This window comes from Toxorhynchites rutilus, chromosome 3, assembly GCF_029784135.1.
Source record: "Toxorhynchites rutilus septentrionalis strain SRP chromosome 3, ASM2978413v1, whole genome shotgun sequence".
In the NCBI taxonomy this organism is placed as follows: Eukaryota; Metazoa; Arthropoda; class Insecta; order Diptera; family Culicidae; genus Toxorhynchites; species Toxorhynchites rutilus.
In genome coordinates this window covers 95,486,820-95,504,381 of record NC_073746.1, presented here as the reverse complement: position 1 = coordinate 95,504,381, position 17,562 = coordinate 95,486,820, and the positions used below count along the sequence as shown (strand labels likewise).

General features: G+C 39.8%; 1 protein-coding gene across 1 annotated transcript in view; it reads right to left on the bottom strand.

The window, feature by feature from the left end:
* Positions 1-1,651: 1,651 nt before the first annotated feature.
* LOC129778788 (LIM/homeobox protein Lhx9-like) overlaps positions 1,652-17,562 on the bottom strand; it is a 91,456-nt gene continuing 75,545 nt past the window's right edge. The window contains exons 6-7 of the mRNA XM_055785898.1: positions 6,046-6,284; positions 1,652-2,923 (exon numbers count right to left, since the gene is read on the bottom strand). Of these exons, the coding sequence (XP_055641873.1) occupies positions 2,693-2,923; positions 6,046-6,284 (470 nt within the window). The 3' untranslated portion in view covers positions 1,652-2,692. The remainder of the gene's footprint in view (positions 2,924-6,045; positions 6,285-17,562) is intronic.

Sequence of the window (17,562 nt, the reverse complement as noted above, 5' to 3'; positions counted from 1 at the left end):
ATATGTGTGTTTCCGTTTAGTCGAACACAATAATGCGTTGCGTCATTAGCATCGTTGTACTAAACGTTAACATTTGTTCTAAACTGCTTGCGCCAAATTCGCGATGACAGTGGCATAGTGTCGACGTCTGGTGACAACTTCAAATTAGGGCCATAATTTGGGTCCCAAACTAATTAGTGTAATCTCCATCAGATTAGAAGACACGAAGCCGGTTTTTAAAATCTTAAATTTGAATGAAAATTTTCACATGTTATTTGATTACTTGAAACACGTGTTTCTGACTTTCATTCAACCATATGGCTAAACAATTCCAACATTGTTGCTGATTTTTTTCATCATAATATAGGCTTGTCTTCATAAAAAAAATTCGAATGAGACTTTTTCACCACCTGCAAACAAAAATGTTTTTCATTTAACTAGAATACTATTTTGATATAGAAAAGCAAATTTTCATTTATAATTTTAATTTTGAAAATGTGTTCATTCCGACTGAAAATCAGCTATTCTTTCACTCTCCTCTAAACTAGTAAACGAAGCTCAATGCCGCCAGCGCGGATATGTCAATGTGTAATTTTTAAAAACAGTCAACTGATCCGTGGACACAACAAGAATAAGATTTTCATACGAATTTTATTTTGTTTTTGTTGACATGAAAAGTGGTGACGCGAATGCTAGATTGTGACTGCAAATCAACAGACTGCGTCGGGATAATGTTTTAGTACAAAACGCAAGCAATGACTGCTGATGAGAAGCAACGCACAACGCGGCATTCTGTTTCCACCTTAACAGTCCAAAAATACATCAAATCGCCATTTTCTTTTACAAGAAATCGAAATTACTTTTTGATCAATCCACTATGTGCTGATGAAGTTCATCAACTCAGTTTAAAAATTAACAAGATTGATTGACACTAAGCAACGGTGATGTGAGTAATCGCGCATGCTTCAAATTGTTCCTGCCCGCGCCGGCAGCCAATGAATAACTAATCTAATTTAGCGCAACCTGACAAGATCCAAACAGAACTCACGATTCGTTGTGCGGTGCAGTAGTCCTAACGTCAAATTGCCAGCGATTCGCGTTCCGCCGCGAGGCACACGTATGCTGGCTCGGCTGCCTTCCAGTGCGCTATCTCAATTGAAATGACATTATTCACACTTCGAGTGAGCTCTCGATATTCGCTGCTATAAGATAATTGGACTTTAATTGGATAATAAGATTTAATCTGCCCCTTCTTGGCCTATCGGCGGCTGACGCCGTATGCCTCGGGGGTCAACATATTTACTCCAGCTCTCGTCGTGTAATGAATATCATTAAAATGGTTTTCAAACCACGGTGTGTACGGTGTTGGTCTCCGGGGGTGTCCGCCTCCATCGGCGAACTATCGCCATCTTGTAGTAGCTGCAGTTTGCAGTTGTCGTCATTTGTTCATACACCTCCTACCTGCCGGCAAACATTACCGGCTACCGGTCTTCCAGCAAGGCACCAGCTCTCGAGCAATTAGCTGCTGCTGAGTCACAGAGGACAGAAAATAATTAAATTTACAGCTGAAAAGGAGCAGCGACGCATACATATCTAAGGGACTTGTGATACGGCCCTTCCGCAGGTGGCACTGCAATAACAACGCATAAATATTTTAATAACAACGTACAAGGATAGTGTTTATAAATTAATTTGTTCGGGTAATTTGTACATGCCGTAATGAATCGCAATTTTTCATTCAATGAAAAAAAAGTAAAATAGTTTACACATCGCTTATCCCTACGAAGTCTGCTGAGTTGAGAACTGCAGAGAGCGGAGAAAAAAATCATACAATTTATGTACACACAGTAGCTGGAATCAAGGGTGAGCAGGAACAAACGCCTCATTTTCGCGTTACCTCAATTTACGTTCAGTTGAAAAACAAGTGCAAATAAGATGTGGCATTAAACTGATTACACCCATATATTAATGTTTCATTCTTGTTTGCCTACTGTATCGTACACTAATTAATTGCTCTACAGCATATTTACATGGGCAGTCAACACTAGCGATAGAGTGGGTGTGAGAAATTGGTACATTAGCACTTTCCTACTGATTGAATGCGTTTGTCACTTTTTGACTTTTGTGAATGGTGGCTGCTGTTTGAATAATTATCCAGAAGATTTGTTTGTTGTAGGCAAAAATATATATTTTTTTTTGCTCTGGTCCTAAACAGCCACCATCGTAAATGGATTAATTTGCATCGGTGCTCTCTACACGGTAATTATTGTAACTTGTAACTCGTGTGAAATACTTTGTATTGATAGCGTGACTGTCAGACATAATGTCACAACTAGATCGTGTCTCTGCGTGTCGTAAACTACTTGACAACTAGTAATTAGTGTCGATGGTAATCACCTGCTAATTCTATTGCACTTCCCTCGCCTCGTTTGTAGCCTCTTTTTCTTCGCTTTTATCTTCCGGAATACACCCCTTACTGATTTGATTCGTTATAAATATTGCTCCAAGTGGACGTCAGTTCGCCCCCACAGTTTTCCATACTTCCGTCCGCGATTCCGGATTCAGCTTGGTCACTCGCTGCTCGCTGCTCTTGAGTCATCGCTGTCACTCGCGGTTGATGGTTGATGGTCTGTTGCTCGTGAGACTGGCGAGACTGATCCTGGGACAGTTTGATCACATTCGTTAGAATCATGTTCTTGATCATCAAATTGTGTCAGTACAGTTCGGCGAAGGTCATATTGTGCATCTCTTCTAGGGCCTGGCTGGAGGATATGTCCCCATCGCTGCCGCCATTATTGCTTGGGATGTTCGGATTGTGCAGGTGATGCAGGCTTGCATTCGCGATCGACGGTAAAGCGCCCAGCGGTTGGCCCGGGTTCAGCAGGCTCCCGTCCTGGCGCATAACGTTCCGGCGCCATTTTGCCCGTGCGTTCTGGAACCACACCTGAAAAAGTAGTCGAAATTTTATTTTCGTTATTTTATCTTTTATGTTTGAATATCTAAAAAACAATATTGATTTTGTTGATGAGCGAGATTACCAATCCAGACACCCTTCAACCTAATATCATCATCATCGCGTGGTAACAATGCACAATGCACAATGGTCCAGGAGATGTATTTAAGTGGAAATTAGCATTTAGAGCTCGACAGTTATTCTCTAGACAAAAACTGTTTTCGACAAAGTTGTTACATACAATCATTTTTTTTATGTTATAGAAAATAGGGTGACCAAAATTGTCGATGAAATAAAAAATCTAACTTTCTTATTTTTAGGTAAAAAAAGATACCTAAAAAGAGGTAAACATAGTTCGACAATATTGTAGTCCCAGTTATTTGAGACATCTTTGTAGAACAAAGTTTTTTTTCTATCTCTTGAAATAACCGATATACCGCCTTTTTTATAAGTTGCGTTAGGGTCACCATGAAAAAAAACTGTTGATTTTCTATTCGACTCCGTTGAATTTACCTTTTACTATAAATTTCCTAGTATTTCTAACAAAACTCATCATTACAATATCATATTATTTTCAGACACAATTCTCGTTCAAGATTTTTCAACCACTTGCAAATAACATGTTTCTCCGTTACATGGAATAAATGTTTTATACTGAATATATAAAAGAATAAAGGCAGCCCCATATCGGACAATTTCTTCCTCGAGTTTTGCTCTTATCAACACATCCGGCGATTCTTTTTTTGGTATAGATAGAAGAAGGTATAGGAGTGCGTTTCATCACATTAAAATCTATTTCCAGTTTCGAACAAAGATCAATTTCGCTAGCGCAAACATCAAATGGACTAACAGCACTTGCACTATGCACTATGTAATTGTAGAACATATGGGAATTTAATTTTCCGAATTTTCCCTTTTTCCTTCAGAGTTTTCCGAAAATTTTCAATCGTCATGTTTGGTTGGAATATTTTTGGTTGAATTATGTATAATATTTTTATGGAACCCCCTCTCCATCCCAAATTAGGCTTGATTAGTTCTCGAGTTATGCAGAAGTTTGTGTTTCGTTTGTATGGCAGCCGCCTTAGAGAGGGGGAGGAGTGTATTCACCATAGAAACGTTTCGTGCCCCGTAAAACCTCCACATGCCAAATGTGGCTCCATTTGATTGATTAGTTTTCGAGTTATGCAGAAATTTGTGTTTCATTTGTATGGCAGCCCCCCCTTAGAGAGGGGGGAAGGGTCTCAAACTATCACGAAAACCTTCCCCGGCCCCAAAAACCCCTACATACCAATTTTCATATTGATCGGTTTAGTAGTTTCCGAGTCCATAAGAATCAGACAGACAGACAGACAGACAGACAGACAGAAAACCATTTTTATATATATTGATTCTACATACAAACTGTCTTCGATAGACTTTCAGAGCTTACTAATATAAACATTTTGCGATGCAGAACTTGTCAATATCTCAACTTCACTCAAAGTTATTGATATTTCTTCTCAAAAAATACACTCTCTTCAATTACTTGCCATTCTTTCTGGGGCAAACATAAAAAATGTTTGTTGACGGAATTTGAAAGAACACATTTCGCTCTATACAATATGTGTTTTTCAAAGATATGTTATTTGTTGTATTTGAGTAAAATGAAATTGAAATCATGAGTTTTTGGGTGACAACCCATCAATAATTTTGAGCAGGATAAAGATATTGACAAATTCTGCATGGCAAAATGTTGGTATTGATAGGCTCTAATAGTGGAACGGAGACACTATCGAGCTCTAAATGCTAATTTCCACTTAAATGCATCTCCTGGACCATTATGTATTGTGGTATCAAATTATGATTCATTAATCGTTAATTTAAAAATGACAATACAGAAACACAAGATTCAAAATTCGATTTTTTTCGAAAGATGTATAGTATTGAATAAGTTCATTTTATTGAAACTTTAGTTCTTGGGCCAAGTTTTTCCAACTTTAAATCGTCAAAACATTGCAGAAATACGAAAAGCGTATGGAAATTTTATATGGAATGAATCCACTTCTAGAGTAGAACGAAATCAATTATACCTTGGTTATTTGAAAGGAAGAATAAAATTAATTGATCCTGAAGTAAAAGTAAAAGCACTGTTTATTAAAAATTTGTTGTACAATACAGATCAAAATGGAAATTTGGAACAAGAGAATTACTTGTTAGATTTCCGGATTCCGCAACGTTTGACGAGAAATGCCAGGGAATGGATTTCTACAGCTAGAGATATCCGATGTATCAAAACAACTCAACAAAACAATTATATATGCGTTTTGCTAATTCTAATAATTGTGTTCCAAAAATTGAAAACAAAATTGATTCTGATTAGGATTTGGGTATGGGAGAACATTCTGGTTCGTCAATAATCTGGTTCCAACTGGTGAAAAACTTTTAACTTTCAATATTCGAAGAAATCCCCCATTATGTGCTAAATGTGGAGGGGTCGACATTATAAACCACCAGCTAAAAATATGTCGCAGTTCAAAGGAAGTATGGGTCTGGTGCTGTCAGGGCATTCGAACACGAATCGGTATAATATGAAGATATTCTCTCATGAAGGATATGTTCAAAATCCCAACAGCGGAAATCTGCCTAATGGTTAACAGTGAGAATGATTTCGTTTAATTTAAAGTATTTTGGTGCCAGTTTATTAATGTTTAAAAAACAGTTAAAAGAGATAAGATGGAAGTTTATAAACTTTTTTTTTTTCAAAAGAATTCGGAGCCAAACATGTGCTGACTTTTTTTTAATTGCAAACACAAAATTTTGAAATTGAGCTGGAGCAATCAGTAGTCAAATAAAGATTTGATTAATGTATTCAATAGAATGCAGTGGAACTTATTATGAGCGGATTATAAATTAATAGTGTTTATTCAGATAACGTTATAAATTTTCTCCTAAAACTTGAGCTAAAATTTGGTTTTCAGTGCATAACTTCATGGAATGGGTTATATTTCTTCAACGCATGCCCGCCACATAACCACATGCACGATTCAATATTTTTAAGGAAATTTCTCAATGTATTTTTCTTTTTACTACACCTCGTATAGCAGCACTAATTAGAACATTTTGGGTTTGCTCACCTGCAGCACCCGCTTGGAGAGTCCCGTTTTCTGCGCCAGCTGCTTCAGGTCCTTGGCGTCCGGATTTTGGTTGATCGCAAAGTAGGACTTCATCGTCCGGAGCTGGTGATGTTTGAACGAGGTTCGCATCCGTTTGGTCCGACAGTTGGGGGTGAGTGTGCCACCGGAACCAGGCGATTGGCTTCCGTCGTACGAGGACAGATCCAGATTGCTTGCGTTCAGCTCTTTGTGCAGCAGGTCTGTGGGGATGGGCCGAGAGGGCGGAAAATATGCTTAGTGATTCGGTAAATAAGAAACAAGAAAAACAAAACAAAAATGCTGAAGTGCTGCTTTGAGTGGCGGAAACATGTACGGTTCAAGCACAATTGCCAAGTGGCCGCCAGAATAGTGGGACGAAACCATTTATTTGCGCTACACTCTTCCACTTTATGTTGAGCACAATTCAAGTATACAGAAAACAAATAATAAGCAAGAGATTCAACACTGTCGAAGTGAACGCGTGAATTTACGATCGAACAGAGGCACCGTTCGTTTCGAAGAAGAGAAGCGGTTATCGCCATTATTTGTGTTAATTGTTGCAGTTAAATTATTCTAGGAAAACATCTATTGTGTTCGCACTCTTTCACAAGTTGGCCAACATTACCAAAGTTGTACAACTAAATGAACATGGCCCTTCTCATTATCGGTAGGAAAATATTGCGTGTGATAAAAATAATGACTAATGTTGCCATTGCAAATAAGTTGATAAACATTTGCCGGAGCTTAAGTGTTTTTGTTTCGTTATACATCTGGTTATTCATTATTTATCAATAAGCACAATCATTATGAGTACTGTTCAAGAATACATCAAACATCAAATACTGTTGAAGCTGAAAGTGATGTCGTGTTTAGGTCTGGTATAATACTTAATAAGGCGCACTCGCAGCAATCAGTTGTATATTAATTTATTATTGATGAAGTTGTACACAGCTCGTAATTCTGACACGATCTTTCGTTACGATCTCCTATTTTCACTACCCCCAGGGGGATGATGCCGCTGTTTTCCCTATCGAGAACGCTTAGCAGATCAACTGAGGGTTTAGATGATTTATTGCAGCAACTACCGATTCGCTTATTTTTGCTATTACGTTTTCTTTGTTGGTTCAATTTGTGTTGGCTTGAGGGTGGGGTGGAGAACCATCAAAGACACGAGCAGAAGAAACTCGAGCGTCTTTCGCTGTACCGAATTTGTCGTTGACGACTGCCTCCTGTTGGCTGTTATGCATTCTATGATCGTCCGTCGTGAAAGCTCTGCAATTGATCGGAAAAAAATTATTGCCATCAATGAGGGTGAGATTGGGTCAAAAGCGGAAAAAGTTACTACAACCAAACACACAGCAAAACCTTCCTGGCCGTCAATCCGGCCTTGGCGATGGTTTGGGCCGGCTCACCACGCTTGGACCACGACTTTTTTCGCTTTAGGTTGTCGTACGTGATCTACTTTTCATCACCAGTCACCATCTTCTTCAAAAATGGGTCGAGTTCGTTCCGTTTCAGCATTGCATCGCAGGCGTTGATTCGGTCTAAAAGATTTTTTTGCGTCAACTCGTGTGGCACCAACGCTGTGCTGTGCGAATTGTTACAGTATCGGGTCCATAAACTACACGAATTTTTTCGGCCACCTTCGTTGCAGTTTTACCTCGCAGGTAGTAAAAACGTAAAATATGGCGAATTCCTTGCTTGGTGGCCTCCATCTTTGACGCGCTATAACTTGAGACTGAAAAGGACAATGACAACACTGTCAAAACGACACTTGTAGCACAGATTGTCGTCTTTAAATAGCCGTATAGTATGACCCGATGCGATAAGTACAACACAAGATATGTTTAAGTGTTGCCATATATTGACAATATACGACATTTCTTTTTCCCCAACCCAATATCATTGATTGGCATAGATATTGTGAGATGTACACAGGGCTTAACATCATTGTCCATTCCCCTCAAATAGATGTTACACAATGTATTCGGGAACAATGTTTCGACGCAATGTTAATTGACTTCCTTTGTGTGGCGGTCAGTTTTACATGCGGAACACGAGAGGTAAGTTCACATGGAGTGATCGTCTCTCTGTGTAAAGCTTTCTGGTGAAGTACAAGATGGCTGGCTACAGGACATTCTTCCGTGACAATGCCATTATTCACAGTTATTATGAATTTGACGATGCTGGTGGAATCTACGTAAAAATTCGCATTCACTGTGCTTTAGTAGGAAAAAGATAAACAGTGTTATTTATTTATTGTAAAGCTAGCCGATGACGCAGATTTTTTCATCTGATCGTCTTAGATTGAACATGAGAAAGCAGTACTACACGCTATTTCTGAATACCAAAAAAACTTTCATTCAAACTGATTCGAATGCTATATGAATAAAATTGGTGAGTTGGAAAAAAAATATTGAGATCAAGCCATAACTAATATTGGATCGTTATTTTGGAAAATCTGTGAATCTGTGTGAAAACCATAAAAATCTGTAATCTTTATCTACAGATTCTTGGTTGGTACGCATATGTGCGTAAAATCAGCAATAGGCATGAATGATATTCACTTGTTGTGTTGTACTTACTAGCATGCTCGCAACTGTGGTTTCGCTCCATTCCATTTTTGTTTTTCGCCTCTAGCCTTGAGAAAAGGGCCCTTGTGGAAAGAAACTCCTTCTTGAGAAAAACAATCCGATCCCGCCCGACACTCTCCGGCAACGATGTTGCTTCGATGATCACCACACGAGAAGTGGTGTGGTTTCAAATTGCGAATGGCTTCTTCTTCTTGAATGGCGTTAACGTTCTCTGTGGAACTTTTGCCGTCTCAACGAATGCATTAACTAGCGTCATTTATTAATACTTAGTTGAGATTTCTTAAGCCAAATAATAACACGCCTTCAATGTATTCCGAGGGGCAAGCTCTAGAATACGCGTGACCACAGTGCAAGTCGAAGGAAATTTGCGAGGGGCAAGCTCTAGAATACGCGTGACCACAGTGCAAGTCGAAGGAAATTTGCGAATTGCGAATGGCTTATTTATACCAAATAAGTTGAAAACGGACAGAAACGAATCTGTTAGTTGCTCTTTTTTGACGCAATTTGCTCGTTTTTAAGCACACCAATCGGTAGAACAAAAGTATGAGAAAATGGGAATGCTTCAAGTTTAAGTTTAAACTTGTTTAATGAACTATTTAGGAAAATGGTTTATCAATCAATATACATTTAATTTTTTTATTTCGTTTAAATCAAAAATACACACATAACAAGTTCATACATTGATTTACACGATGAAATACCCAAAACAATGTTTATCGTGTAAATCAACATTTCGCTCGAAGTTCCACATGAAAAATCAAGATGATCATTTGCATTGGCACTCTACACCCATACGTTTTGTCTCCTATTCCGAAAAAAAGACTCAAAAGTCTCAGTGTCGATTTTTGACAAAAAAAAATTAGAGATTACAGTAGATCTCGACGTTTCCTGCAATTATAAGACATTTGGCATCAAAAATAAATTCAAAAATACAATATTCATCGACAACGAAAAAAAAGTTTTTTACCGTTATAGCGAATCATTTTAGGCCGTAAATCGAAAACGTGCCTTAAGTGAAGAGGGCCGTTATCTCTGCAGTCCCTATAAAACTGCGTATTTCATTAATTTGAAAATCCAAGATGGCGGCCGCTACTAAATGACGGAGTACATATTTTCTCAAAACATCTTCAATATGGGTTTTTCCAAAACCCCATCAATATGGGACTAGTAGAATACAGTTGTTTATGAGAAATGCAAATCCAAAATGGCCGCCATCACAAATTGGCGTCTTATATATATATTTTCAAAACTCCATCAATATGGGTATCAAATGAAAGAGCTTGACTAGTAGGATACAGTTATTTGTGAAAAATGTAAATACAAGATGGCGGCCGCTACAAAATGGCAGATCACATATTTTCTCAGAACTCCATCAATATGGGTATCAAATAAAAGGGCTGTATTGGTAGAACACACTTTGTAATGAAAAATGCAAATCTAAAATGGTGGCCACTACAAAATGGTGTCATATATATTTTTTTTCAAAATCATATTAATATGGGTATCAAATGAAAGGGCTAGGCCTAGTGGAATACAGTTATTTGTGAAAAAAGCAAATCTTAAATGGCGGCTGCTACAAAATGGCGGATTACATATTTTCTCAGAATCCCATAAATATGAGTATCAAATAAAAGGGCTTGATTAGTAAATCACATTTATTTATAAAAAAATGCAAATCCAAAATGGCTGCCCCAAAAAATGGCACAATATATAATCTAAAATGGTGGCCGCTAAAAAATGGCGTATTACATATTTTCTCAGAATCCCATAAATATGAGTATCAAATAAAACCTCATCAATATGAATATCTAATGGAAGGGCTTGACTAGTAGAACATAGTTATTTATAAAAAAATCAAATCCAAAATGAGCACCACTACAAAACGGTGAAACGGTGATTTTTTTTTCAATACCCCATCATATGAAAGTACAATTAGAACGTAGCATATCATGAAAAATTCAAATCCAAGGTGGCCGCAGTCCCCAAACAAGCAATTACTTTTTCAAATGGTTTCATTCACCTTGACCTGTTTGTATGTATATTTGAATGTCTGTGAGGTAGGTACCATGTATTTTTTGCAATTCTCTCAATGTCGGTATTTTGATAATTGATAATAGAATAATATAATAGAATACAGTACATCATAAAAATATTCCGACTAAAAACGTACTACTAAAAACTAGAAAACAAAATAAATTAAAAAAAACTTTTTAAGTCAAACGGTTTATTTGTGATTATGCATAATAGTAATACAGATAATGTACAAAAAGCTAGAAAATAATTAGGCAAGTAGCAGTTAGCAGTTTTCATACCCCTTCCTTCATTAATGAAGGACATTGATAAGACTAAAATAAAATCGTATAAAAAATTTAAGCGATCTCGAACACGCTATCAGCAGTTTGTAATTTCATATCTCTGTATTATTTGTACTTTTAGTGCGATGTACTACTTGAAGTAGATCTAACGCAGAATTATTTGCAAATCAAAAGATTATCTCAGGATAACGTTTTGACCTGACTGTTTTCATGGTTGCTGTAAATCACCTGATAAGGGTCTTGATGCATAGGCCTTATAAACGTAGGATTTAAGGTAAAAAATTTCCATTGAATTACCTTTTGTAGATTTTTTTTCATCTCCATCCTGAATAAATCCCTTTTTTAATGAATGAAAAAACGAACCAGGCACACCACGTATAACTGTCCACTGTTGTATGTCCACCTGTAAAAATGCTTTTGATTTTTCTTAAAAATCGGCACGAACTTTCCAGACAACCCAATAAAAACATTCGTCAGAATCAAAATTGTCATTTTCCACGCCAATGGATGCCGCTTGAACAAGTTTGAACCCTGCAGGCAGTGAACGAAGCGAGTGATTTATTTCTATTTAATGATCACTACTGACCGATTAGCAGTCCCCAGGCTAAGCCACAACTGCGGTCGCCCGTCTTCGTTCAAACGAGCGAGTTTTTCCCGCCCAGGAAAAGGGCTGCTCCCTACGGTGTCCCGTGGGTGTGTGTGTACGAGCCCACGGCAGCTCGAAATGCTAATGATCACTCCGAGGCCAACGTGGTCAATCAAGATGCATGTAGAGAGTGGAAGAGAGTTAGTGTTGCACGCCACGATTCGGGCCCCGTGTTGATGCAGCTGGGAGTCCCAGCCACCCCCGGCGAGGAAACCCACGATCGGTGTGAACGATATATATATTTATTTATTTCATCACCAATCGCTTTCCGATCAGGAGCGAAAAATGCTGATTTGAGGCTGCCAAGAAGCAAGTGCCGCCGCCGCTCTGCCCCCGGGTTACAATTAATTTAATTTGCCATGATAGCGGGTTGCACAAATGAAATTAGTGCAGCAAAAGGTGAATTTAATTACGTCTGAATATGGTGTTAGTGGGGCTAAAATTGCATCCGTACACAGGTAGCGAATCGGAACCTACGCTGTTAGAGAGTGTAGAGCTTGTAGGTTAATTTGTTTAACGCAAATTAAGCGATATAAGGTGCGTGTATGCAAAACAGAAAGACGTTCGGAGAAGCAGCACCTTGAGAATGTGCCAGCAGTCGATGATTTTTCCTAGTTGAGATAATTATTTCATAACCGGACGTAATTAGGGGAGAGTGTTTGGGAAAGTAATTAAATCCAGTAATGTTTTTGAGTATCATGGTGTTCAAAGTCAGTCAATGGGACAACATTTTCATTAACAGTTTGCTCGTGCGAGTGCCACGTATTCGCAATTCTCACGGATATTTTTTCGTGCTGAACTAGTGTTAATTTAACACGCAGCGGAAATTCGATCCGATCCATTCTTGGCTTCAACAGCGTGATGACTTATCTTCGCCATCGAAGTGTCACGTATTTGTGCGCCACCATGAAAACATTTCATTCTGTTACGTGATTTTACACCAGGTTTGGCTCACACCGATATAAGTCACCCCATTGTGTTGCTTTAATTAGAAGCCAGCTTTGGTATGAAAATCCGGGAAAGTTGTCGCGCTGCAATATGGTATGAATTTGCAGCCGTAATCGCTTCCCCGATCAGCTTCAAACAATTCAGCGAGTCTCGAGGGGTAAAAATCCGATGCCCCTCAGCCCCGCTGCCAGCAAGAAAAATAAAACGAAATTCTCGGGGGATGCAATCAGTGCGAGATTTATTACAATTTTTACTCTTGGTATTTCAATCACGTCGTCGAAAAAAAAAGAGGAAAAAAATGACTCTGCGCTGGACAGGGAATCGTGTTGCGGTCACATTTTAACTGCCCGTGTTTCACTTGCCGGAGCAACTCATTTCGCGTGTTCGGTGGCATTTCATGTCCATCCGGCGATTTATGGCCATGCAGTACCGACCACCATCATTCTGCCGCTGTGGTGGAGCCAAGGAAAGCATTCTGTAGCCGGCCGGTCGATGGGTTTGCCCAGATTTGGCAAATAAAGTGGTAAGCCGTTTAGGAACAATTAGAAAAACACGAATTCTTCTCATGACAGGCCTCCCGGGACACTACGAGGAACCACAACGGCTCATGAGGGATTTGGGAAAATACTGTTCGACTCAATCCTATGGGGACTGATGACGACTTCGTGCTGTACGTGTACTTTAGAAAGTAAGCATAAGCTGAATGCATTGAAATATTGATCGGATTGATTGATCCGTCAATTGAAAACCAAACAGAATCCTTTGACTTCAGAAAGCAAACCAAAAGGCAATCAATTTAAGAACACTGCGTTATGCAAGGAACACGACCTCCAAATTGGCTTCTATCCCGGGTACAGGACACAAAAGCGGATGAAGCAAATCAACTCAGCACAAAAATAAACGCTTACATTCTACCCTTTTGTTTCTGCGCTGCACCCCGAGAGCAGATGCTTCTGGATTCGAAGCAGCACTCTCGACCCTTATTTTATGTTCTTTTATGCACAACATAAACACTTTACATCGTCACTGGGTGCAGAGCATTTTGTAAGTGCACATCTTGGGTTATTGTTTTTGTTCTCTGGCTGCCAACGACAACAACACGGTCGGTCGAATGGAGGTGAAAGCTGAAGAGATGCATCGGCTCTTCTCCAGCGGTTGCTACATGGTGGTTATTCGCAGCGTAGTTCTCGCAATGCATTTCCGAGGGCCACGCAGGAATGTGTCAACGCAGCGCAGGGGCACAAAAAGTACTCTCACAGCATGAAGCGTCTTATCGGCAGAACATTATCAGCAAAAGTCACGTAAGTAATATGTTTTTCGCACAGGCATAAAACTAAGATTTTTTTTGTTCGTCTGGTGTAGCCGTCGACTGGGGTGGTTCAGTTTGTTCGTTGTGTGAACGGATTCTTTCAGCAATCTTTCGGCGTGAATAATTACTATTCATAATTTATCGTCGTTGAAAAAGACTGACTTGGTTTACCTCTATTGGAGGACTATAACTTCCTTTCTCGTTGGATCTATGACAGCGCGATTCGCGCTCAAACGAACCCCACCTAAGGGTCCACTATTCGTCGAAGATCTCCCACTCCATGGTGGAATAGTCAATGTTCCAAGCTTTATCAGGGTAAATGGAACGCATTTAACCCTTTTGGATACGAGCGTCGTCTATAGACGACATCAGGGTGATACTGCACATCGCTCACACCAGCGCGATATGTATACTTTTCGGTACAGTGCTCCGTTCAGCGGTAGCACTCTTTTTTAAACGTATTTAGACCTTGAAAATTAGTTTAAAAACTTGATCAAAGGGAAAACGTGCTTATTGGCGAAATTTCGTGGGAGGTTTGTCACGAGAAACGTCAATTAAAAAAATATGGAAAGTGGCTCGAAACATGAGAAATCGCTCTTCAACGAATAAAAGCGAAAAATAATTACATCGATGGATTTCTAATGTTGCATGGAAAGTTTATCCCGATACCGTTTCCGTGTAATAAATTGTTCGAGATATACCATAAGATAGGTGTGATCTTGATTCCGAGTTTTCGATGGTAGAATCCTCTCTTGCTCTCCTTCCATGTAACAATTCAACTCCAGAATCGGATAAAATTAAGTTCAACTTGTTGAAAAACCTCCTTGATGTAGCGAAACATCGTTTGTTGAATTTATTTAATCAGTTTCTGAAGTTAATGCTGTTCCAGATGATTCGAAACAAGTACGAGTTATAGCTGTTCAAAAACCCGGAAAGCTCGCGTCCGACTTCAACTCGTACCGCCCAATAGCAATGCTATCTTGTAGGGGAAGACGGGGTAAGACTGCCCGGCGGGGTAAGACAGACCACTTCTAGTTTTATAAGAAATCCTCAGTATTTTGGCAAATATGCTACGCACTTGAGCGCACGAAATATGAAACTTTGTTTACAAACAAAGTTCTCGTCCATTGTGGTTGCAAACGATCTAATTTTCAAGGTAACCAAAAAAAGGATTTCTCCAGCAAAAACTGTATATTCCGTTAGTTGCCAGTATCCCAGTCCTACAGTAGATTGTTCCGGTGCTACCTGCGTGAAAAGGTATGTAAAATCTATATATATAAATCTCGTGTCACGAAGGCCTGTCGTCGAAAATTGCGACAAAATCGCTGAATTAGCCGAGAAAAACCGGCATAGTAGCAGCCGTAGCATCGGCCAAGAGCTGGGGATAAGTCATCAAACCGTTATTAACCATTTGAAGAAGCTTGGATTCACAAAGAAGCTCGATGTATGGGTGCCACACACGTTGACACAAAAAAACATCTTTCATCATCACCGTATCGACGCATGTGAATCGCTGCTGAATCGTAACAAAATCGACCCGTTTCCGAAGCGGATGGTGACTGGCGAAAAAGTGGGTCACTTACGACAACGTGAAGCACAAACGGTCGTGGTCGAAGCCCGCTGAAGCGGCTCAGACGGTGGCCAAGCCCTCATTAACGGCCAAGAAGGTTCTGCTGTGTGTTTGGTGGGATTGTCAAGGAATAATCTATTATGAGCTGCTTCGCTATGGCCAAACGCTCAATTCGGACCTGTACTGCCAACAACTGGACCGCTTGAAGGTAGCACTCATGAAGAACAGGCCATCTTGGATAAACAGAGGCCGCATTGTCTTCCATCAGGACAACGCCAGGCCACACACTTCTTTGGTGTCGCGCCAGAAGCTCCGGGAGCTCGGATGGGAGGTTCTTTTGCATCCGCCGTATAGTCCGGACCTGGCTGGCATCACTGTGAGTCGATAACAACGTAACTATATGAGCTCGCTTAAACTAACCGAATAACCGTGTCAATTGAAATATACTATTCGCGCGTGATATTCGGAAAGGAAGAAAAAGTGCTACAGGTCACGGGAATTGTGCAAGCAGGTGTAGATCAGTTGAGTGATTGATTAAATTTACGATCATAAGTTGTAGTGATACTGCACGAAAAGTTGTGACACAATAGAGCTAGAAACGGGGGAGGTGGGGCTGGTACCATCTACCGTTTGCTCTATGCCCATTGTTAGTGGATCTGCTCGATAAATCGCAAAAGGCCTTTTGGTACTACTATCATATCTCGCACATATCAACGGTGTATGTGTGTGTGCAGATAATAGTAAACAACTGCTCGGCTTGTCATTGCTATTGGTTTCCTGCTAAAGTGATTAAATAGATTTGGCTATTTTGTGAACAGGTTGAATACAACAAAATTATGGATATAGAAGAGGGAAATATGCAGAGTATATCGGATGACGATATACTTTCCTGCTCGTCGTCCATCCTGAATACGCCTCAAAAGGAGAAGAAAGGAGATGATGCTGATAAAACTGTAAGTGACTCTGATAATAACAATTTACAAATCACTATAATCTCGAAACCACCATTGGAGGTTGCGACTACTCTACTCAGGCAGGACCAAAAAGGCACTAAACTGAAGAGTGAGTCAATAAAACCTCTAAGTGGGGCTGGGAAGAAGCGATTCAAACGCTTTATTGAAAGCGGGATCACTCCTGATGAGGCACGGCGGTTGGCTATGCTACCTTTGGTGACACCAAACTCGAACCCAACCAAGCGCTATCATAATAGTGATAGCAGCGGCGATAATCCGCGCCCTAAAAAACAGGGTCGTGTCCCGGGATCTAAACTGTCTCTTGATGGGGGATCAGTCCAACATCGCTTGAATCCGACTAAAGCAAAATCCCCTGAACAGCCCCAAAGAACAGAGGGTAAGGACAAGCCATCGTATAGGGATGTGATCAACAGTGTTAAGGTAGGCATACTTCCAAAGAACTACCCTAACTCAGAGTTAACAATGCAGCAGCTTCTTGCAACGCAAAAAGCAGTTCTCAACAAAGTAGTAGAACAGCGAAAAGAAAAGGTGAAGCCAAAGTTTGGGAATTGCTTGTTTAGGCCAGGATATTTGATTTTGATTTGTAAAAACCAGGAAACATATGACTGGATCAAAGGTGTGATCTCTAGAATAGTTCCATGGGTGGGGGCAGAGCTTATTGCAGTTGATGAAGATCAAATCCCTCAACCGGAGACGTTAGTTGGCTTTTTTCCGATGAGCGCAGAAGACAGCAATGAAGAAATTCTTGCTCTTCTAGAGGCTCAGAATGAAAATTTAGTTGTTGATAGCTGGCGAATATTTATGAGGAAAATAATCAACAAGCGCCATGTAGAACTTGTTTTTAGTGTCGATCGGATATCGATGCAGTCACTGAAAAAAGCGATTTTGTCCTAGACTATAAATTTGGGAATGCTCCTATTAGGAAAAAAATCCCTAAAAGAAATGAACTGGAAAAAATGGAGGTTGATCGAAATTTAGAGGCCACCAGTGTAAAAAAGACCTGCGAAACTGGAGAACACGAAGTGGGTGAGAACACCACTGTCCATTATATTCCAGGACCAAGCGGTGTCCAGCGTGCTGGAAAGACTCAATATAACACTGATGAGGCTAACAGTATTGCAAGAACCTGTGCTACAACTGGAG